Source organism: Procambarus clarkii, chromosome 71 (genome assembly GCF_040958095.1).
Source record: "Procambarus clarkii isolate CNS0578487 chromosome 71, FALCON_Pclarkii_2.0, whole genome shotgun sequence".
NCBI lineage: Eukaryota > Metazoa > Arthropoda > Malacostraca > Decapoda > Cambaridae > Procambarus > Procambarus clarkii.
In genome coordinates this window covers 18,866,788-18,889,896 of record NC_091220.1, presented here as the reverse complement: position 1 = coordinate 18,889,896, position 23,109 = coordinate 18,866,788, and the positions used below count along the sequence as shown (strand labels likewise).

General features: G+C 40.4%; 1 protein-coding gene across 2 annotated transcripts in view; it reads left to right on the top strand.

Moving 5' to 3' along the window:
• The window catches only part of LOC123745638 (cytoplasmic aconitate hydratase), a 60,913-nt gene that overhangs the window by 20,906 nt on the left and 16,898 nt on the right, over window positions 1-23,109 (top strand). For both annotated transcript variants that reach the window (XM_045726388.2, XM_045726389.2), the window contains 6 exons: window positions 7,372-7,504; window positions 9,127-9,256; window positions 9,795-9,925; window positions 10,550-10,721; window positions 12,434-12,534; window positions 13,780-13,896. In XM_045726388.2, coding sequence (XP_045582344.2) covers window positions 7,372-7,504; window positions 9,127-9,256; window positions 9,795-9,925; window positions 10,550-10,721; window positions 12,434-12,534; window positions 13,780-13,896 — 784 coding nt within the window. The remainder of the gene's footprint in view (window positions 1-7,371; window positions 7,505-9,126; window positions 9,257-9,794; window positions 9,926-10,549; window positions 10,722-12,433; window positions 12,535-13,779; window positions 13,897-23,109) is intronic.

Here is a 23,109-nt window from a genome sequence, read left to right as displayed (position 1 = left end):
TAAAAGTTAAGATCTGAATAATTAGCACCTTCTTCGCTGATCTTTAATATTATATGCTAAATAGTTCTGACAGTATTATTACTAACATTTTGAAGACTGAAGATGAGTAGGAGTACAGTGTTCGGTAATATATATTGATGTTCTGTTTGAAACATTATATATATATATAAATTATGAATTTGCTTTGTGTTCACTGGCTAAACATTCTTATACAGTATTATAAATGTTTTAAACATTTATAATAATGTTTTTGTTTGCTTATTGTATATTTTTGTCACTAACAAAATTCATGTGTGTGTGTGTAAACCTGTGTGTATAATACCCGTATTATTGAAGTGTCTCTCGTATGTGATTGCATTTAAGCTTGCAGTTCAAGTGTATGCACTAATTGACTGTTGTTTGCATTGTTTTGTTTTGTCTTGTATACAAGAATTTGTTAAGCATGCTGGCTGCCTTGCTATAAATAGTAGTGCTTAAATCCATGTCAACGAATTTAACAAAAAATACAGTATGGAAATTAGTTTTATTCTATTGTGTGGTAAAATCACATTTGTATATGGACTATAAAGGAGAAATTTTTGGAAAATTGAAATACAAATACAGTGCCCAAAACCAGCGTAGGTAAGGTTGATTTTTCTGGCTTATCTTGAGGTTATCTTGAGATGATTTCGGGGCTTTAGTGTCCCCGCGGCCCGGTCCTCAATCAGGCTTCCACCCCCAGGAAGCAGCTGTGACAGCTGACTAACACCCAGGTACCTATTTTACTGCTAGGTAACAGGGGCATAGGGTGAAAGAAACTCTGCCCATTGTTTCTAGCCGGCGCCCGGGATCGAACCCGGGACCACAGGATCACAAGTCTAGCGTGCTGTCCACTTGGCCAACCGGCTTTGAGCCCTTTTTGTGCTAGTCTGCATGATAGTCTTAAATTCATTTAAGATAAATATTCTTTATTTGCAGATTTGTGAATTTAGCCATTATAATCGATCTAAGTAGGTATTGCACAATGGCAAGAAGAATTATTATAGTCGTCGTTAGTAAATAGGACGTCTTGGAGGACCCCCTCCCCACTTGAACCTTATATGCATCAGTCTACCCCATGTATACGTGTATATACAACATAAATTTGTTTAGCATTAATAAAACCTTGATTTCTTAACTTTTTGACAAACTTAGCTGATATTTTGTTTGTATTGGGTGTCCTTGGTGACAAGACTTTGTTGTAGAGAACCGCCAAGTTAGCAGTAAACTTTACCAAAGTTAGCATATTTCCTGTAAGTAATTAGCACCCAATAAGATCTAACACAGTTGTTTATCAGTCAGTCAGGGCTTGCTGATAATATAGGAAGAAGGTAGGGTATGGCCATGCATGGAGGATTAAATATTTCTCACTATATTTTATAGTAGTATTAATTTGGCAAGTGGTAATACAGATTTTCTTGGTTCTGTTAGAAGGTGAAGTGTTTGATGGCTTCCTATTCTATGCACTTTCGTCTGTTCTTTTCTTCTTTGCTGGTGAGTTTAGCATCTGTATAAAGTTCACGAGGGGGCTGCTAATTAATTGTCTTGTGCCATTGTTGTTGTTTAGCAGTGGCATGTATGTTTACATTCATGAAACCTTAGATGTTAATTTCTGGAAGGGTTTCATTCAATTTTTTCTTTTTTTGTCACAATTACTACAAAATATTTTGTACACCTGTTGTAATAATCTTCTTGTTGGTACTGTAGCTAGAAGTGTGTGTTAATTGCTGTGGATGTATTGTACACAACTCTTATATTTGCTTTATTGTTGGTGTTAATAGTGTTCCCTGTCATGTTGGTAGAACTGTCGGAGTTTACAGCATGTTTTGTTGCCGTTATTATTGATTACGTTTGTTGCTCACTTTCTGCATCCCTTAACAAATGTTAATTGTTTCAAGTTGTCATTGCTCTGTTCCCTTATTTTACTTTTAATTCAGTCTGCTTCCTTTTGTATGATTGATATATATTAACCGCAAAGTACTAAAAGACCTTAATTAAATGAGAGATGAGAAATATAAACCACTTTAATTGGACACTTTTCAGCCACACTAAACCGGTAAAAAAGTCGTGAAGAGACCAGCCGGTAACATAATACTTGGGATTCACCCAAATTGAGACTGGCACTAAGAAGATAAAATAAGACTGGTACTAAGAAGATAAAATATGAAGTGCCCTTAATTAAGGACTGGTGACCACTGTGTAAGTGTTTGAATATATAGTTGGGTTCAGGGAAATGCCCAGACATTTCTGGGTCTGGCCTGGGCGACGACCGGGCCGTGGGGACGCTAAGCCCCGGAAGCACCTCAAGGTAACCTCAAGGTAAGGTAAAGGAATGGGTCGCGAAACACACAAAACAAGGTGGCAATGGCCTATCTGCAGAAAATAGGGTTAAAATGAAATTTATTGGCTAGAATTATATAAAAGGGCTTATTATATATACTGAACAAGACAAAAGTCTGTGAGAAGAACAGTTTAACTGGCACCACAATGGTAAGTCATTGGTTCTGAATAAATATAATGAACATGATGACATGTTCAAAACTCAAATTAGGAAATATAATCCTCATCATCCTTGACAATGCTGACAATGAGTCACAGTAACATGGCTGAAGAAATAACCAAACCACACCTTAGAAAATGAAGATATGATGACTTTTGGTCCAACCTAGACCCTCGTGTTGCACACGACTTGATAATGGGATAATAAATACAGTTGTTCTAATACCCGGATAGAAATCACCAACTGGGAGGAAACACCTTAAGGAATAAGTTGAAGGAAACATGCTTGGCTATCTAATTACTGTAGCTTGTTTGGTGCCAGAAACACTGACATGTGGTCAATGCCAACTGAAATCTGTTTGGTAGTTGATGGAATCATCTACTCTAAAATTTATAAAACAAAAAAGAACTTGAAGTATTCTCCAGGAATCACTAAGTTATAAAAATAGCATCCTGAGTTGTAATGGTCTGTAGGAGTAAATAGAATAGCAGACTTTGACAATAACAATCGTCAGAAAGCCCAGAAATTCCCAGATTCCCAGAATTCCCAGAATTTGTCAGAAATTTCTCTGGGCATCAGTAGTAGTCAGGGAATGTTGAAAATTTCAGTATGCAGCAGGATGCGGCTTCTGAAAACTTTCCTTTTTAAGACTATTCATAGCCTAGTTGATAGTGCTACAGCCTCATACGTGTGGAATCCGCGGTTCGAGACCCCATACAGTCAGGTGAATGGAACATTTATTTCCACAGAAGTGTGAATGACACTTTAACACAAGGAAGTTGTGGAAGCCTTCACCATTCACAACATTAATTGTAAATACAACACAAACTATCAACATCAAGGTATAGAAATGCACTACGTACTAAAAGCTTGGCAGACCTGGGTCTCACTCCCTTGTAGTTACTGATAGGTAAGCAGTAGACCCGGTCAGAGACTGAGCTATGGGGATATCGATCCCGGAATTACTGTATACAGTATGCTTATACAGTATAGAGAAATGTGCTGACCTGTTGACACCTCTCAATTGCCTTTGTGCGATCGAAACGTTCCTAATTTATAGTTTATTTTAAAATAAATAATCTTTGATTCCTGTTATGGGAGTTGTTAGAATAATATGCTGAAAAGGTACAGTAGCATAATAATTTAAATTAGATATGAGAAATACTGTATACACATTATTAATTGAAAAATATTTGTTGAGCATTAATCTGACAAGTATGACAGTCGATTTGGAAAATCTAACGTGAGGAAGTGACTACATGTACATGGTGCCCCTCGGTTTGTGCAGAGGCTGTGTTCCCACGAAAGCTGCACAATTTGGCTTGAAGGTATTATTTATGTGAAAAATAGGGATACATTCCAGGGACCACACAAAGAACTTTTTTCTACAATTTTTTTGACAGATTTTTGCATCAAAGTAGGCAGTTAGTTATCAATAGAAGTAACGTAGGAGGGCAATACATTAGGTGGTATTGTTAATTAGGTGTTAGTAGTATGCCTGAGAATCATTTAACGAGAAAGGTGAATGTAGACAGCAGCATCTCTGAAGGGGAAGGGATTTATTTACTTTGTGTCTGCTGAATCGCGCTATTAGCTCTTGGACCCTGCGTTTCTATTTTTCCTCTATTTTATCTACTACATATATTTATCTAAAACACACACGTACACACAAACACACACATTCCCAGGAAGCAGCCCATAGCAGGTGTCTAACTCCCAGGTACCTATTAATTGCTAGATGAACAGGGCATCAGAGTGAAAGACACTGCCCATTTATTTCTGCCTCTGCCAGGAATCGAACCCGGGCCCTTAGGACTACGACCCCCAAGCGCTGTTCACTCAGTCACGAGGCTGTTCTACCGGGAGGGGGGGGTGGAACTGTGTGAAGGATAGTGGGGGGGGGAGGGGGAGGAGGTTAGAGAGCTTGAAATGTTTTCATAGTGATAGAGCTTCCTGGAGGCACTGCTGTGACCACCTCCCATGATGGGGAATTCCTGTAAGGGAGTACTGTAATGTGTTTGGGGCAGCCTTGCTTCCAAGAATGATATAATTACCAATAGTTATTATAAGTGGAAGTACAAAAGGTGAACTGTTACAAAAACAAAATCCATGTTTTGTACTATTAATTTTGTAGAGGGCCCTAAGTCTAAATTTGGCTTAAGATTGTATATGTTAAGCCTAGGAAAGTTTAAGTTTATGGTTGCCATTTTAATTTCTTGTGCCACTTAAAATTTACGTAGTACAGAACTTGAATTTGTTGCAATATGTACAAGTAGTCCATATTTTGTACATTTCATCCATAGTAGCTCTATGTTCTATCACTTAGAACTATCTAAACTATTTTAATCTAGAACTGTATAGTTCTATCTACAGGGTCCCAGTAGTACAGTCAGGTTCATTCTCGGCTCACAATCGAGAACTCCGGAGGAACAGAAATGGTTGGGTACATTTCCTATCACTTAATGCACCTGTTCACCTAGCAAGTAGGTACACAGGAGTTAGTCAGTTTGTTGTCAAGTGGCATCCGGGGTCGGTAATTCGACCCTGGGAGGGGAGGGGACCTCGATATATGCCTGTCCCCATACACAATGAATTATGGTATTCAGTTAATAGTTTTTGAAGATAGGTTGGTCAGGGGCTGTAGATAAAAATGCTGTTGCTCCAGGGCAGGTGACCACATTATTTCTCTCTTTCCTTAGTTAACTTTTTGTCTTTTAGAGTTATTGTAACAAAATCCCCACAATAACGTGGCTAAAGTAATTTGACCAGACCATACACTAGAAGGTGAAGGGACGACGACGTTTCGGTCCGTCCTGGACCATTCTCAAGACAATCGACTTGAGAATGGTCCAGGACGGACCGAAACGTCGTCGTCCCTTCACCTTCTAGTGTGTGGTCTGGTCAAACATCCCCACTTTTTGATTCTCTTGCTCTCAGATTCATTGCAGTCAAATCACATCATTTAATTTTTCTATTGTCTCCATTTTTTTTTTCAAAGTTAAATATGGTACAGTATATATATTTCTTCCCATGGTTAACATTTTTACCTTTTGGATTCTTTCATTTTCTCATAACACTTTGCCCATATTTAAAATTTCAGTGTATATGTGGATTTATATTATGTTTGCCTTATGTTGTGTAGCAGATAAGATCGGCTGTAGAATCTTGCAAGTGATTCTCGTTGGTATGATGACTTGTTGCTTATGACATCGTTGGTTTATTATGTACAATTAAAATTATAAGTCCTTTCACCTGACTTCAGTGCACCGAGTTGCTCTTTTTCTGGATGGCCAATCCTTTATGAACCCCTGTTACGACCCTGGGTTCTCCAGTGGAAACCAGAGGTCAAAATTGAGCTATTAAACTTCCTAAGTAGTACAGTTGGCGCATTGCGAATGGAAATTGTTTGTATCTTCCCTGCCAGACGTAAGACTATTATTGTTTCTCAAAGAGCATTTAAAGACAGAGCTGGGGGTTGATTATTAAATAATATCATAGGCACCAACTTTGCTTACTAATACTTTCTAATCATTCATAAAGTAACAATACGTTGCATAGGGGAAGATCTTTAATGTGCTTAGCTGCACGATCAATTAGGCTCCTCCCGGCACCACGATGAGGGAGGCAGCAGGTGGTCGCGAGGAGCTCGCTCTTCTCTTGGCTGGTGGCGTGAGGTTAAGACCTACTCTGTGGCTGTATCCCTACTCTCCTTCCTTCTCCTCTTACTTATTTCCCTTACCTGAAGTTCCTGTACCCTTAAGTTAAGTATTATATGGTGTAAGTGTGCCTACTCTGGTAGTAACGATTGGGGAGACCTGGGGATAGTATTTTGCCAGTGTTTGGGTACCCCTAAGTGTTGTGTTTGTATTAGGGTCCCACGTGGTTTCACTACCCTAAGCTGCATCCAGCTTCAGTGCTTATCCAGTAGTACTTTACCCTAGCTTGTTATTAGTGTAAACCTTGTATCCTGCCTACGTGGACCAAGGCTTTTAACGTAAGATAGTGTGGTAAAGTTATTATTATTATTGTTATTGGTGTGAGTGTATATGGGGGGTTGTTAACGGGTTAATAAATAAGTACATGAATTACAGAGTATCTCTTCTTCCAAGGTGGGAGCGCAGTGATCAACCCTTAGACTAACATTTATGGTCTTGTAGCAAGTTATTACTACTGTGGATAGTTTATTTTGGGGGCCGGGCCTTTTAGCTCTCCCATATTTGATACTCCTGTCTTCTAACTACCTATACCCCTTAATAGTACCAGTACCCCATAGAGTCCCACTCATATCATTTGTAACAACCCCTAAGGTTAGGTTTAGGTTAAGGCCAGGTTAGGGAATATTTGTTAGTTTAAATTGAGAGTTGTGTTTTATAGGAGATTAACGTACTGTATTGACTGGAAGACCAGCTCCAGCAATTTATAACACATTATATTGGATGTTAGATTGCGTGTCTAGATCAAGGATGGGCCACAGTTTCTGTTAACGTGTCTTGACGTAGCATTTTGTATCGACCTTACCAAGATGCTGTTCATATCTCAACAATTATTCCATTGTGATAGTTATCATTAATACTAGAATCAGCAGTATTGCTAATCATACACAGCTGATGCTGTATGCTCCCAAAATGGTGTAAACAAAGAGCATGTGACATGAGTGCAAGTGGTCAATATACCGCTTTGTTATGATTGGAAAAGGACTGTGCATGACTGAGTGGAAGACCAGCCAATGTTGCATGACAGGTTCCATGGTGATCCTAGGCAAATTTGAATTGAATTTTCACAAAATTGATATAGGTAGAATTAACAGTCCTGAATATTTACATACTTTTGGTATAATGATTTATCTTCTTCAGGTCGAGTGCATTACAAAAAAACCAAGAGATAGAATTTGAGCGAAACTATGAACGCTTTGTATTCCTCAAGTGGGGATCACAGGCTCTGAAGAATTTGCTGATTGTTCCTCCTGGCTCTGGCATAGTGCATCAGGTGAGGCCACTTGGTTATCTTGAGATGATTTCGGGGCTTTTTAGTGTCCCCGCGGCCCGGTCCTCGACCAGGTCTCCACCCCCAGGAAGCAGCCCGTGACAGCTGACTAACACCCATGTACCTATTTTACTGCTAGGTAACAGGGGCATAGGGTGAAAGAAACTGCCCATTGTTTCTCGCCGGCGCCTGGGATCGAACCCAGGACCACAGGAACACAAGTCCAGCGTGCTGTCCACTCGGCCAACCGGCTCCCTGGTTGGTTTTAATTTTAGAATTATTTTCTCTTGTATCTAAATTTTTTTGCTATGCTAATTTTAATTGTTAATTTTGCTGAACAAAAAAACAATAGTAAACTTTGCCTTTTCTTAGGCCCAGTGGATTACATTTTTAAATTTCATTGTGTGTACTTGTGTTTTATTTTTCATTTTATTTGTGCATATTAGACAAGCATCATTGTTGTATGTGTGTGTACTGTATTATACATACATGTATTAACACCATATTGAGAGTGATCTAGCGCAGGAGCTCGTGAATAGCTGACTTTCCTGGATACAATGCGAGTCCAGTCTATCGACTGGACTTATCAAACAGATAAGTGGGTCATTACTAATCATAAATAATCCTCGTTATTCATAGCGATTTTCTAATCACAATTAAGCAAGTGTGAGTGGTGGGATATATTGGTAACTTTCCATGATAATTTGTGGGTCATGTAAGAGATGAATTATTTCTGGATCAGTGTGTGATAAGTGATAAGAGCAGAGGAGGGAGGTGCGGAGTAATGTGTTGAGGATGTTGTTGTTGATGGCGGTAGACGGAGTGTGCTTGTGGCCGGGGGAGAGGGTGTGTGCTAGTGGCCGGGGGAGAGGAAAGGAGCATCTTGAGAGCAAGCGCTGTGTGTGCTTCAAGGGGAAGAGGAGGTGACTAATGTGTCGGGTTACTAATATCCAGACACAGGAAACCTGCCTGTTACAGGTAATCAATTTAGTCTACATGATGATATTTTGTTTCAGTATTTATATGAATATTATGCAGATATTTTAATTGCAATTAACAGTAAAGTGTTACAATTATTTAATGATCATAGGTTATTTACATTTGTAAGGATGTGGAAGAAGCCTGTCTTTTGAAGGTTCTCAGACTTGCTTTTAATCTTTACAATAATTAAATGGTAGAGAAAAATTATAAAATACCATTAGTAATATGCAGGACACTAAAGTATGATGTCTTTTTTTTATATATAACAACATTAGGGGATTATCTCAATTTTCATGACGAGAAATTCAAGGAAGGGAGTTTCAAGTAATAATAGGCATGCAGGCGATGAGTCACAATAACGGGGCTAAAGTATGTTGACCAGAACACACACTAGAATGTGAAAGGACGACGACGTTTTGGTCCGTCCTGGACCATTCTCAAGTCGATTGAGACAATCACAATCGACTTGAGAATGGTCCAGGACGGACCGAAACATCGTCTTCCTTTCACATTCTAGTGTGTGGTCTGGTCAACAAAAATGGGCATATTGATGTTGGTAACTGATTTCTACAAGCAGTGTTGTGGTATTATTGGTCATACTTCATATTATCACTAGTCACATTCTGAAACCCTTTACCCCTCAGGTTAATCTGGAATATCTGGCACGTGTTGTGTTTGACCAGGATAAACTACTCTTCCCCGATTCCCTGGTGGGCACCGACTCTCATACTACAATGATCAATGGCCTGGGGGTTGTTGGCTGGGGAGTTGGAGGTAAGCTGGTGGGATAAGTAGAGCCCTATATAGCCTTGACAGCTTGGCACCTGCTTTTGATAATTACTTACCTTGCGTTCGCTTTGGGGCTCAGTGTTCCCACGGCCCGGTTCCTGACCAGGCCTTCTTGGTGGGAAAAAGTAATCTTAATTTATTAAAACTTATAGTCTTGGCTGGCTACCAAGCACACACATATGTTCATATGCTTGTATGTTTAATTGAAGGTACAGTGGTCTTGCAGAAAAGAACCCAGTGGCTTGTCAAAAGTCCCTCATCCTTCCAGAGTATTTTTGCAGCTGAATTTTAAACTTTAGTATTGATATACAGTATGAATGTTTTTTATATACTATACTATACAAGATAGTGTATAGTACAATGCTATCAGATGAAAGCACTAATCTCAGAAATCTATATAAGCACTGTTACAGAATATTCAAGAGTTTCTAGATATCATTGAAGTAGGGGTGTATATGGGAGTTGGAATGTGGCAAAAATGTCTTAATGGAGGCAAGTCATGTAGGCATTATGCTTTTTTCAGGTATTGAAGCCGAGGCAGTTATGCTTGGGCAAGCAGTGTCCATGGTGCTACCCAAGGTTGTGGGTTACTGTATCACCGGCACACTCTCTCCGCTTGCTACCTCAACAGATGTGGTTCTTACCATTACCAAGGTGGGGGTTTACCCGTTTTCTGAAATTCTTGTGATATAACCTATTTTATATATTCTAAACTTAGGGTGTTTTCAAGTTTTAAGTGTGTAAAGAATAAGATACAGTAAAAACTTGTATTGAATTTAATGCACACTTTTTCTTGTCCCAGACTGTTTAATAATATATTATAGTAATTATATATATACAGGCAATTCTGAACATTCTTTGTCATTAGTCTTTGTAGATTTTAAGTCAAACAAAAATTTATTTGCAAAAGTAAGCTATTCTTTTTGGGGGGTAGCAAATCATTACATCCTGTTAAAACTTTACATATATGGGTAGCTATATTTAATTTGTTGCTGTTTAAATCTAAAAATTTTAATTTATTGTAATCTTATCTGTAGGCCGTGGTACTTTCTCCATTTGAATCTACCCGTTCCAAGTGAAATAATAGAGCTCTCGGCTATTGGACAGTGTCCTTAACCACTAGCATGATTTTAACTACAGTATTGTTGCAAATATACATAACAACTTAATCTAAGAATTACCACTTGTGGCAAAACATTTTTCTGCTCTGTATTCTTTATCAGTTTTGCTAGTGAGCATAACATTGTTCAGCCAGTGATGATGCACTTTTTATGTTAGCACTTGCGCCAAGTTGGCGTGGTTGGGAAGTTCGTCGAGTTCTATGGTCCAGGAGTGGAGCAGTTGTCCCTGGCAGACCGTGCCACAATTTCCAACATGTGTCCAGAATACGGTGCCACTGTTGGTTTCTTCCCAGTTGATGACACTACTATCCACTACCTTAGACAGAGTAGTAAGTATAAGATATGAATATATGCAGATACAAAATGTCTTCAATAAATGCAAATGGTAAAGTGCTCTAAGTGATCTGTGAGTTTAAATAGCTTTATACTTTATTGATAACAGGAATTTGTGAAATTGAAGTAAAAGTAAGGTTAATCGAAGAAGAAAGTTGCTAATACTGTATGGTGAAAACTCTGGTTGGGAAAAATGAGATAGTTAATTCAGTCAGAAGTAGGTGATAGTGTGGTATGAATGTTGAAAATAAAGGTAGAGCTGTAGAAATAGATAATTTAAACATGTATGGTGATAGAATAGACCAAGAATTTAAATTGTTGGAGAAGTAGGGTTAAGAAACAACAAACTTTGATAATGTTTGATGAATGGCTGATGATGGACTAGTGAGGAATACTCACATGGATCTGAGGGTAGAAGAAAGTGAATGTGTTTGGATGTTATGTACCTGACAAATAACGACGGGCGCTGTACTGTAAACCTGATTCCTTGGAGAGGTGTGATGCTATTTGGAGGACAGTTGATGGTTTTCTACTCATGATACATTTTTTAAATTGTTTAACCTTTCCCTACACTATTACTGTATTACTACACTATCTGACTTGTTGCCGCCCCACCAAATGAAAGTAGCAAAGATAGGTGAATTTATGCACCATATATGGGTCTGGAGCCAGATTCACGAAGCAGTTATGCAAGCACTTACTAACTTGTCCATCTTTTCTCAATCTTTGGTGGCTTTGTTTACAATTATTAAACAGTTAATGAGCTCCGAAGCACCAGGAGGCTTTTTGTAACAACAACAAAAGTTGATTGGGAAGTTTTCATCCTTGAAAACTGTTTAATAAATGTAACCAAAGCCGTCAAAGATTGAGGAAAGATGTACAGGTTCGTAAGTACTTGCGTAACCGCTTTGTGAATCCGGTTCCTGGTCTACTAATATTTATATTTAATTTTATTTCCTCACAAACACCATTTATTCCCAAATAAGATTTTCAGAAACAATATTCATGAAAAATTTAGATCCTTACCATATGTTTGTGAAACCCTTCAGACTTTAATGCAGGGTACTCTTGTGTTCTATAAAGAATGCTCTGCTCTGCTGTGTGTCAACAGAGTACATTGCTTACTTCTCAGTGACTACGGGAAGGAGAGTAAGGTCTACCCTCACTACCTAGCCATTCATATCTTGCATGCTAATTACCCTTCTCAAAAAAAAAAAAATGAAAATGTTAACATTTTCATATAACACTGTAGATTGAGTTGTTTTAAGAACATAAGAATAAAGGTAACTGCAGAAAGCTTATTGGCCCATACGAGGCAGCTCCTAATTATAACCACCCAATCCCACTCATATACATGTCCAACTCATGCTTGAAACAATCAAGGGACCCTTCAACAGCATCTTCCTTCAATGCATTCCATGTACTGACCACTTATACAGGGAATAAGAACCTCTTTTTGTTCTGTATATCTCTTAGATGCAATTGCATGTCCAACTTCGACCGATGTCCCCCCCCCCCCTTGTCCTACTCCTTTTTAATTTAAATAGGCTTCCTTTATCCACTTTTTTATTAATGCAGGATTTCATATGGAGTTACATTTACTGCATAAATTATAAACCCAATTAATAAAATTTCACTCAAATACAACTTCTACTCTGTACATTCATATGCAGCATTACCTAACAGCTACCATCATTTATCCCAATAGATCGTGAAGAAAGCAAGATTGCACAGATTGAAACTTATCTTAAGGCTGTGAAAATGTACAGGAACTTTATGGACACTTCTCAGGATCCAGTTTTCAGTGAGGTAAGAAATAAACAGTTTTGTAACGCTGTAACCGAGTGCTGCCATCTCCCTAATCACTGAAATACTTTGCTCCTAGGTTACCTTGAGGTGCTTCCGGGGCTTAGCGTCCCCGCGGCCCGGTCATCGACCAGGCCTCCTGATTGCCGGACTGATCAACCAGGCTGTTGGACGCGGCTGACGTATGAGTCACAGCCTGGTTGATCAGGTATCCTTTGGGTTATAGGTTATCAGAAAGGCTGTACAAATTTCAATAATTTCATGTTATTATTTTTCAAATTCTCATAATTCAAATTTTGTGGTTTAATTTTGTAAATATAATCCCAGCTTTAATTATAAGATTGTGAAGTATCCTGTATGGTATTTTATGCCTGCATGTTTGTTCGCTTGAGCCACAGCTTTAATGATTTATAAAATCACTTTCAAAACTTTTAAATCAAAATTGTAATAGTGCAATGAAAATCAGCATGAAACATTAAGTATCTGCTGCAAGTACCTTAGTGCAAAGATGGGCTAATAGGCATTGCCAAGTAATAAGAGGCATAGATCATGTTAATGTTGTGATACAAACTATTTGCAAAAAAAAATATAGTTATGACGTTCCGTGTTGTTATTTACATTTTAAATGTAGTTTATTTTACTATTTAAATGACATCCTGAATGTTATCTAGGAATTATAGCACTATCTGGACAGAATAGTCAGTCTTGGCGCTATCTTTGATAATTATTTAAATGAATGTTCTTTTTTTTACGAGTACAGAGGCATTTTTGTGTGGTGGTGTTGGCAATGCCATGGTGGGTGGTATTTATTGAGAAAGCATAAGTAGCGAGGGCATGGAATTTAGTGGACTTGTTAAAATGGTTCATACATCAAGGCAAGGCTACATAAGAAAAGATCTGGTTATGAAGATGTGCTTTTGAGAAAGTCAGTGCAGTGGTGCTTACCTTTACACATTGCTATGAGAAGTTTTTAGCCACTTTAAGTATAATCTGTAATGTGTTTTGTATTGAAGAATAGGAAAGGGAAAAAAGTGATCCCTAGTGTGAGTGTATTAGAGGCCCCTTGAAACAAATACTCTAGTATTTTTAATATTTCTCTACAGTACAGTATTGCAATATTTCCTCCAGGTTGATGCATCAATCATACAAGGGTGGCAGATGGATTACTGAAAACTATTATTTTAGTATTAACTAAAATATTAACTAAAATATTAACAGGATTTAATTTTGGGTGATTTTGTTTTACAGATGGCATGCTTAGATTTGGCAGATGTAGTTCCTTCTCTCTCTGGCCCTAAACGACCTCATGACAGGGTGTCCGTTAGTACTATGAAGGATGACTTCCGCCAGTGTCTTGGAAATAAGGTAAAGTGCACTTTTTTCGTCTTTAAGATCTTGAGCAGCTTCAGAGTGTAAATTTTCCAGTGAGGGCATTGGTGCCAGATTAATCATTAACAGAACCATAGGGCTTCAGTGTGTATATAATCTTTGTGTATGTAAATAATCTGGGAGTGGGGTGGGGAAGGGGGGGCCGTGTGGATTTTTTTTTAAAGTTTGCTGGGGGTAAAAGAATGTGGGTTGGACGTCTCTTGAGAGCCAAAGTACAGTAAAACTATTGAAACAAGTGTTCACCTGTGAACAGGGTAAGTGTTCACCATTTTGGTTAACAGGATAAAGGAGGTTCCTTGTGACAATGCACTTCAACTCTAATAAATAGTCCCGCGAAGAACTAGTCCAATAAGTAATGGTATCGACACATACGAATAGAAGAAAAAACTACAGAATCGTTTCGAATTACAGAACTCTCATCCACCCATCCTTTTATATATACAATATATCTAACGTAAACTTGAAACAGCAAGGGTATGTCGAAATGATTGTGGAACAAATTACCAGGTATGAAACCAGTATTTACCCAGGTCTGTCCTAAATCTAAATTTATATCCAGTTTCTCGTTCTATTATGGTCTCTTTCACCCTAAGCAGTTTCAATCTCTTCATATGAAAGGTTTCTAATTTGCAGATACACTGCATCCAACAAAGACTGAACTGCATATCTAACCGAGGCGTAATGGCTGAAGAATCTGATTGTTCTTTTGGTATATTCTATTAGATTTTAAATATTTAAGATTAGAAAACAATATGCACAACTCCAAGATCACTTTCACAAATCAGACTCTTCAGTGTCAACACCACCCAGCCAATATTATTCAATTATTCAGGCTAATAATTAATATAATAAAATTTGCCATCTAGTAAAAATCCAGTTCTTTTGACATGCTAACAGTTTTCTATCGTGGAAGAATAAAAAAATTTAACACAACTTAGTTTTATTGAGACAGTACATGTGGGGGAATTTGTTCATGCAATTAAAAGTGCCTGGAGGAGAACACATAAATTACATACACCTACCTAATGTTATCACTTTTTTTACATTTTTAAAAAAATATGCCTAGGCTGTATCCAGTATAACCCTGTGTCCACAGATAGATTCATTAGCTATAAAGTATTTATGATCACTTATCCAAGATATCTTTACAGCTACTGCATGCTTCAACATGCAACTTTATCTTCATACTTTGTCCCTCTCCTTGTATAAATAAATGTTTTTTTTAATAAAATGCATTATTTAAAACCGTCTCATGTACCTTGACAAAAGTTTAAACAATCTAGCAATTCCTTAGATGTACAAACAAAGATTTTACTAAAAATGTCCCCCTCCCTTTCTCCCAAAATTAGCCTTTATCTTTATATACATAAAGAACTTTTCAGGTCCTTGACAGTAAGAGTAATGTTTAACAGCAAGTTTTAAGTAGAGTTCCAGCTTACATTTGAGGCATTTTACATTACATTTTCAGCTGTGTACACAGAATTATGCAAAAATAACTTAATATTTATTAAAATAAAATAATTATGCAAAAGCAGTCAAGGTATTTTCCTCAATCAAAGGTTTGGCTTTTATAATAGAATTTATTTTGGTAGGTTGTTTACACCAGCACAAGACATTGACATCTTGCATAAATTTTCTGTACAAGAGAAGAGGGAAACTGCTGATGGCCTATTGCCCCCATATGAAACATATAATAGTAACTAGTATAACATCTTGGCTAATTATGTTAGCAGAACAATGTATTAAGCATTACAAGTTGTGAGTTTACAACTACTGTATTGTATTATACTTCATAATTGTTCAGGCATTTATAAGTGACAGAATAAGAAATGTAGACAAGAGGTACACGGCATTTAGTCATGAAGCGAGAACAGGAAGTTTCATTCTAGTCAGAGGCTTTGTGCTAGAATATTTAAGGTATATTTGTTGGTTAACTTTAAACTCAGCCCGTCCTCCAAGCAAAGATCTGAAAAAAAAAAAAATAAATGCTTCACCCCACGTACTACAAATAATTGCCAACAGAACTTAACACCTAACCTATATGCAAATATATGAGAAAATTCCTGTTTTGAATGAACAGCATGTAAACATTTATGAATGCGTCTGTGGGGACGACCGCTGGATGTAATGGAGTAGTCGAGGACGGGTTGCTTTAGCTCTGGGCAGGACAAGCGAGGTGTAGCAATTCTAGATTCAATTGGCCTTCATGTCCAAGTGCTCTTCTCTAGAGTGGTACCATCCTCTGGTGCCTTGCTGGGGAGCAGTTGTATCTAGACTACAAGATGAAAAGAAGGAATCATTAAAAAACCATTTAATGTTGCTAGATTCCTACAAGTTATGCTAGGATTGTGCCACTTTACGGATGAAGGTTACTAAAAAGTTCAGGAATATTAGTGTTAAAATTTTGTAAACACTATAAATGTAAAAAAAATTTTTGTAAAAAAAAATGAATGTAAATAAAAATGTATAAATGTAAAAAAAATTTTTGTAAACACTATAAACACTTTCAGCTATAGGACACCAAATTTACCCACCGACTCATTCAAAGAGAGACCTTGAAAGATGCAGACACCTGGAGGGGAGGAAGGGGGGTTAAGATTCTATTTAGTTATAAACAATATTACCAATTAAATAAACACTTCAAAATTACGTAGTTTTAAATTTATAAACATTTTACCACTAGTTTACAATCTAAATTTTGTAAAATTAACCATGACTGGTAGCCAGACCCAATGTGTGATGGTAGAAAATTTTGGTAAAGCACTTTTAAAGTCTATGGAGACTTTAAAAAATGCATGAAGCATCTTTAAAATAAAAGTAAAACAAATATTTAAAATCTGCAGCTCAAAATTCCCATAGCCAAGAGTTAAAAAAAATAAGGTGCCATACATGTTAAAACTTCACTAGCACGTAAACTGCAATTCAAAATTAGAATTAAAAATATAGAGGACATACGAGGAACTTTGTACTTTTGGCGAAAGAGAGAGTACACAGTACCGGGATGAGTGCTACCCGGTGATGAGCTCTGCTACAGCATTACCTGGGCGACACGCATCCTAGCAGGTGTGCTATAACATACTTGCATAGCCATCGAACGGGTTATTCATGCCCGTGCCAACGTCTTGGGTTAGCTTAATCTTCATCAAACATCTCTTATCAGTGGTGTATGGATAATTACGTTGCCTCGTGTGCCATTGGGAGTTATGTAGAGTGTGTGGGAAGAACTGCCGGTTGAGTGTTGGATCTAGTCACGAAATACACGTAAACTGGGTCCCCACTCACCGGTAGTTCGGCCACAATAGCGTTATGCACTTCGTCAATTTGCTTTACATCTTGTTGCCAAAACAGTCAATTTGGCCGCCGTCCTATAGAGTATACAGCGAGTATTAACATTTATCATTTACGTAACATTATCACTAAATGGACAACCTATGTTGGCAAGAACGTATAGAAATACGTTATTGGGTTATGGAACTTATAATAACTAATATTACTACAGTACTTAAAATTAACAAGACTAAATATTCAATTAGAGGGCGTGTAGTTTAGCGTGAAGTGCAGGTAGATATGAGGTCGACATAGGTTTAGGTAACTAACAATGTGATGGGGACAATAAACCTACCACACTGACAGTTCCTAAACTCTTGCAGACCTCTACAAACTGCTAGATAACAAAGTCCAACCCGTTAAGATTGACCAGACCACACACTAGAAGGTCTAGAGACGACGACGTTTCGGTCCGTCCTGGACCATTCTCAAGTCGATTGTGTGACCATTCAACCCGTTAATATTGCAACAGGTCAAAATGCCAACATATTCCAGATTGAAGAAGCATAGACACAGATGTATCTTTCCCGGTGACACTTAGATCATTGCCAAGCGGGAGAGATACACCCGCATCCACACGCCCAAGGTCAAGCAGAGGCAAGTATTACATCAGCACATTCACAAAGTTCCTGGCGTTGGCCTGCACGTCAGCAGAAGCCACTTTCGTCATCCAAACACGCGGCTGGTGAGGACGGCGACGAGTCTCCCCCGGTGACGTGTGTATGAGTACTCGTCGTCCGAACGAGAATCACCACCGTCCTCCCCAAAGATGGTAGTCAACCGCGCCAGTTAGTAATGCAAAATGCATTTGGAATGGTTTCTTGCACATTTTAACGCGCTAAACCGTGCCGTGTGGCAGCCTATACTATGCAGTCACGCAGCTATCATCTAGCAACTTAAACTGTGATATGATTAAAAACGGTACACATGCACAGCGCAAGTTACCAGTAGAGTGCCGACATTACGCGCCTAGTTACATTATCCCATCCTAACTAAAACACTATCCCATCCCAATAAGGTGACAGTAGATTAACTTAAAAATAAAATTCCATGGCGTTGACTGCTGACAGTGAAGGATTCAGTCGTGATACATTGCCCTGCTGATCAAGCTTTATGATGGCACCAAGATGGCTCAAAAAGCTAGACCACCAAAGAAAGGTCACACGACAAATGCAGCGGCGTACCAGGGAAGTCACGTGGAGGTGTGGGTGGAGTTGTAGATATAGGGATGTGTCAGTGGACGAGTGTCTTATCTAGTCACGGGGGAGAGACATACACGTGCACTAGATACACCCCGCCCACTGCTCCTACACCCAAGAATTGTTGTCAGTCCATGGCTGACACACGAAATTGGTGGCCCGTCCACTACTGTTACCCAAGAATTGCTGTCCGTCCACTGCTGCTACAGCGAAGGACAGGAGGTTTAAGCGAGGGTGTTGATGGTAGGGGGACACCTCAGATGATACCTACCCGGTGACGGTCCGGGTGCACGTCGGCCAGGTAAGAACCACCCAAGGTGCCGCTCTAGCACTTCCGCCGGACCCTCACACGTGTAAGACTCCCTCAACACCACACTGACCCACTACCAAGTTGCCTTTACCATATAACCACTTACACCCCTATGTTTAACCACCGGCCCGTACTACATGGACACTTCGTCCTGAGTAGCTAAGTCTTTAACAACAACAACTATAACAATATAGCAAGCCTCTGGGAAGACTTAAATGCGAAGAAGCTACTTTTATAAATGCGAAGTACAAGCGAACAATTTTATGCACGAATAATTTAGCGCGAGAACTTAAGTTACTGGAGCAACACTTCAACTACACAACTACACACTTTAATTACACAGAACGCGTTGTTTAAACACAACTGACCAAGTCAATAGTTTGAAATCAAATGACTTAAAATACGCAGCGTACACACTTTTAAGCACTGGAGCCACTCTACCTTTTGACGTGATCTACCTGTCCATAGTTGATGATGCTGCTGTCTTACTCCCGGTGATAAGACGTGAGGAGATAAGATGTTACGTGTCCTGCTGTCAACTGGCTAGTGCGGTACCTCTGCCCTCTCCTTGGCCTGTTACTGTCGCCCTCCAGGTCACCTCGGGTCTCTCTCTCTCTTCCCCGTTGGACGAGACGAGACACGTGACCTTGGCCCGCAACCCCATTGGTCATCTCTGATCACGTGGTACAGTTGCAGCCTCGCTATTGGTCATTTCCGTTTTCCCGTCGTCAGATTTAGCGTTGTGCGCCAAATTAATCGTCTTCGTTGTGGCCATATACTTACCTGCCAGTAATGAGCGCCGGATTTATTTGAAAAAAAAGTATAATTGGTAAAATACAGACGCGCGCGCTTCGAATTTGTTACTACAGAATTTACAGTCTCCACTTATCTGGTGATAAGTCCAACACTAAACCAATTTATAGAATTATATAAATATTAGATTTCATAAGTTAAATATTATTTGATATAATATATATATATATAGGTTTGCTGTAACATCAGAGGGCTTGATTTTAGAACTTAATCTAAACTTTAAAATCTTAATCACCACTTGCGGTTACTTAATAAGTTCCAATAAATTTATTGAGATAATCAAATACATCACAAGAGGATACAGTAGCTTAGGCTGTATCTACCCTCATTTATTTCAAACTGCGATTACTTATTAATTAAGGACTACGACTTAATTTTTTTTTTGGGTGGGGGAAGGGGGGCAGCCCGTCACTGGTTGAGTCAGGTTTGGAGCAGTTAGCTGTGGCCAATTACCTCTTGTTCAAGTTTGTTGAGGTAATGACATCTCAAAAGGATGGAGTAGCTTAGGTTATTTCTACCCTTTATCTAGTTAAGGTTCCCTAAGTTATCTCTGGACAAGTTTAGATTTAAACTATACACCAACTTGGAAGTAGTTTTATAATCACTGTGTCAGGGGACAGGCAGCCAGAGTATATGTATATATATATAATATATATATGGTCCGGGTAGTACAGTCGGGTTCGTTTTCTGCATATAACCTAGAATTCCGGGTTCGAATCCCGTGCGGGAATGGAATGGTTGGGCATATTTTCTTTTACCTAATGTTTTTGTTCACCTAGCAGTAAGTATGTACCCAGGAGCTAGTCAGCGTGTTGTGGAGCTGCATCCTAGGGGGGGGGGGGAGTAATTCGACCTTGAAGGGGGGGGGGAACTCGATATAAGACTAACTTGTATGAATACACTCTGGCTTCCTGTCCCCTGATAAAATGAATTATTCTAAATGTAGGGTGGGGCTGAGTGTGGGTGTAGGGTGGGGCTGAGTGTGGGTGTAGGGTGGGGCTGAGTGTGGGTGTAGGGTGGGGCTGAGTGTGGGTGTAGGGTGGGGGTGAGTGTGGGTGTAGGGTGGGGCTGAGTGTGGGTGTAGGGTGGGGGTGAGTATGGGTGTAGGGTGGGGCTGTGTGGGTGTAGGGTGGGGGTGAGTGTGGGTGTAGGGTGGGGTTGAGTGTGGGTGTAGGGTGGGGCTGAGTGTGGGTGTAGGGTGGGGCTGAGTGTGGGTGTAGGGTGGGGGTGAGTATGGGTGTAGGGTGGGGCTGTGTGGGTGTAGGGTGGGGGTGAGTGTGGGTGTAGGGTGGGGGTGAGTGTGGGTGTAGGGTGGTGCTGAGTGTGGGTGTAGGGTGGGGCTGAGTGTGGGTGTAGGGTGGGGCTGAGTGTGGGTGTAGGGTGGAGCTGAGTGTGGGTGTAGGGTGGTGCTGAGTGTGGGTGTAGGGTGGGGCTGAGTGTGGGTGTAGGGTGGGGGTGAGTGTGGGTGTAGGGTGGGGCTGAGTGTGGGTGTAGGGTGGGGCTGAGTGTGGGTGTAGGGTGGGGCTGAGTGTGGGTGTAGGGTGGGGCTGAGTGTGGGTGTAGGGTGGGGCTGAGTGTGGGAGTAGGGTGGGGCTGAGTGAGGGTGTAGGGTGGGGCTGAGTGTGGGTGTAGGGTGGGGCTGAGTGTGGGTGTAGGGTGGGGCTGAGTGTGGGTGTAGGGTGGGGCTGAGTGTGGGTGTAGGGTGGGGCTGAGTGTGGGTGTAGGGTGGGGCTGAGTGTGGGTGTAGGGTGGGGCTGAGTGTGGGTGTAGGGTGGGGCTGAGTGTGGGTGTAGGGTGGGGCTGAGTGTGGGTGTAGGGTGGGGCTGAGTGTGGGTGTAGGGTGGGGCTGAGTGTGGGTGTAGGGTGGGGCTGAGTGTGGGTGTAGGGTGGGGCTGAGTGTGGGTGTAGGGTGGGGCTGAGTGTGGGTGTAGGGTGGGGTTGAGTGTGGGTGTAGGGTGGGGCTGAGTGTGGGTGTAGGGTGGTGCCGAGTGTGGGTGTAGGGTGGGGCCGAGTGTGGGTGTAGGGTGGGGCCGAGTGTGGGTGTAGGGTGGGGCCGAGTGTGGGTGTAGGGTGGGGGTGAGTGTGGGTGTAGGGTGGGGCTGAGTGTGGGTGTAGGGTGGGCCTGGTGGGGTACAGTGGGGCGTCGTAGCCTAGGAGGCAGGAGTCAAATGGGTGACCTGACTGGCAAATCTTTACCTCACCTCGTTTCCCTTTGCCAGCGTCGCCTCCCTTGTCACCACCTCTACCCCCAACCCCCCATTACCGCCCCTAGAGACTTTCCCCCCCCCCCCCCCTTCAAACCCACCCTTAGCCTCCCCCTATCACCCATCCCTTATTCCCGGGCCGCCTCCACCTCCTCCTCCAGTCCCTATTCTCTCTTGGGGGTCTCCCCCCCCCCCTCCCTATTCCTGAATCATCAATACCATCAATGAACACTGTGCGACACCTATGTATGCAAAGGCACAATGAAGAACTCCATATAGATGACGTAGGTACCTTTGGACGTCACATAATTGATGTCATTAGATCCTCCGCCTCTCATTAATCTAATCACCCAAGCTACATTTATCTCTGAAATTCTATCCCCCAATACTCTGTAAGTTTAATTCTATCCTCATTATCTCGAGCATTGCATTTCTTGGACATCTCAAGATTATTCTTATGGCTTTATGTTGTAACATCTCCAAATTGTTAAGTCTGTTATGTCTACTAAAACAAAGATTAAATATGAACAAATCCACCAGGGCCGTGACGAGGATTCGAACCTGCGTCTGAGAGCATCCCAGACACTGCCTTAATGGACTGAGCTACGACATGGTAAAAAAGAGTTAAAAAGAGCTCAGTCGATTAAGGCAGTGTCTGGGATGGTCCCGGACGCAGGTTCGAATCCTCGTCACGGCCCTTGTGGATTTGTTCCTCTGATGCATCACGTTAGTGTGATCTCTGTGTGTAAAGATTAATATTTGTGTACTATATGGATTTGTGAGCCCTTTGATGGACCTTAAATAGACGAGGGTAGAAACAGCATACGCTACTCTAACCTTTTGAGATGTATTTAATTACCTCAATAAACTTACTTGAACCATTGATATAATATAATTATGCTATGTAGTGTGTATGCCCCAAGTAAATTTGTGAGCCCCTCGAGGGACTTGTAACAGCCTAAGATACTCCATCCTTTCGGTAAGTATTTTATTGAGTCAATAAACGTGTTGTATTGTGTCATCACAGAAAGACAGGAATACAGCATTAGGCCTACTGGCAGTTAATGCTGACGTGGGCTTTAATACATCTGGCTTTCCTATTTCTGAGTTTAGTTCATTTATTACCATTCCAACATGTGCTTCTAACGTCTCTAGCATTGCTCGCATGTAGCACGGGCTCACCATAGCCCGTGCTACATGGACACTTCGTCCTGAGTAGCTAAATCTTTAACAACAACAACAACATGCTCACAGGATGGATATATGGGCGGGCTGGCCTCGTAGCTCATAGCCCTCGGCTCCCATACTTGCTCACAGGATGGATATATTGGCGGGC